Here is a 1,577-nt window from a genome sequence, read left to right on the forward strand (position 1 = left end):
CCCACTCCCCCACCCTGCGGTGGGTCCAAAGTCTTCGCTCCCAGTGGCCTCCACGCAGCCGCCCTAAACTCCCTCTCGACGCACAGCACGCCACTCGCCACTGCTTTCCCCTGCACAGGCCTCATCCCGTGCACGAGCACCCCCTCTACAGCGCCGCTGCCCTCGTGAGTGCCGCTTCTCGTGGCTTTGGTCATTCCGCTCTGTCGTGTGCGGTTAGCCCGTCGAGAGCGCTCACTCGCACGCGCATACACAGATACGGACCTGTTGGCCGTTGCACCTTCGCCCCCCCCCACCTCCACTTCCACTTCCCTCCCCAACGAAGCAGCATGAAAGTGTACACGTCAGACGGGCTGCTGGTGAGCAGGGACGCCGACACCGGCGGTCTCTCGACGGAGCAGGGTCAACAGCTCATCTCCATCTATCGACTCTTCCTTCAACTGCACCACGCCGGCACCGGCACCATGCGCATCAAGGACATGATCAAGCCTGAGACAACGGATGCGGTCGGCGAGCACGGCAGTGGAGGAGCCGGTGGAGACAAGAACGCCGATCGCCGAGGTGGCGGCGCTGGTCGTGGTGGCTCTGGTGCGGCGAACACCAACTGGAGCTCCGTAATGCCGCCCATGCCGGAGAACACGGCATACACGAGCAGCATCGCCGTCGTCTCCACCGGTACCCCGTACCCGATGTTCCTCCTGTCGTCCAACGCCATCCCAGAGACCCATCGACTGCGCGGGTTCGCCTCTGCAGTGGCGCCACAGCAGCAGCAGCATGCGGCATCGGCTGGCACGGCGGCCACCGCCTCCAGAAAGAACAATAACCGTAGCGCCAATGGATGCGAGGAGATCGCGGTGCGGTGGAGTCTGCTGGCGAAGCAGCCCCCGTCCTTCCCCGTGGCGGCGGCGGCGGGCTCTGCTCCCGGTGCTGCTACCGGGGCTTCCGCAGGCACACCGGACTCCATCACCGCAACGGTTAACGCCACCACGGCCATCGTGATGACTGCAGACACAGGTGCGGATGTGCCCGGGGACAGGACGGGCTGTGCTGGAGCGCGTACTTTCTCGATGTCCAACACAAAGTCTGCTGGCCACCTGCCTGGTGCCCCACAAAGGGATCGCGTGGCTGGCGAGTGGAGCAACGCCGGCAACGTGGCGCCCGCGTCCTCGGCGGACGCCTCGCCGGCGCACACCGCAGCCCTCGCACCGTGCGCGCACCCGTCAGGGTGGACAGCGGCAGAGCTGCAGGTGCACACGACGAAGCAGGTGATGATGTGCACCGCCTCCGAGCTGTCCCTCGACTTGGACGGAGGCGCCGAGGACGGCAACGCACCGCTGCTGTTCTGCTGCTCAACGTTGCCCATCTCGGGTTAGCCACCCATCAGCAGGAGCGGTGTATGCGTGTGCGTGTGTCCCAGCGTATAAGTCGTCGAGGCAGGGCACGTCTCCAAGCATCAGCGCTCCCATACCCTTCCCCCACTGAGCGCTCGTGGGACCGCTATGGGGAATCTCGCTCCTGCTGCTGCGTCCCAAGAAGTGTGTTGCCGCTGTATTGCGTGTCTCTCGCATCTCGCCATCTGT

The 1,577-nt window shown here is 65.3% G+C and overlaps 1 protein-coding gene across 1 annotated transcript; it reads left to right on the forward strand.

The window, feature by feature from the left end:
- Positions 1-326: 326 nt before the first annotated feature.
- Positions 327-1,370, forward strand: LMXM_15_0430 (conserved hypothetical protein; the record flags this gene model as incomplete). The annotated part of the gene is made up of 1 exon (XM_003873523.1): positions 327-1,370. The coding sequence occupies one exon, from the start codon at positions 327-329 to the stop codon at positions 1,368-1,370; it is 1,044 nt and encodes a 347-aa protein (XP_003873572.1).
- Between the last annotated feature and the right edge of the window lie 207 nt (positions 1,371-1,577).

Source organism: Leishmania mexicana, chromosome 15 (genome assembly GCF_000234665.1).
Source record: "Leishmania mexicana MHOM/GT/2001/U1103 complete genome, chromosome 15".
Classification (NCBI taxonomy): domain Eukaryota; phylum Euglenozoa; class Kinetoplastea; order Trypanosomatida; family Trypanosomatidae; genus Leishmania; species Leishmania mexicana.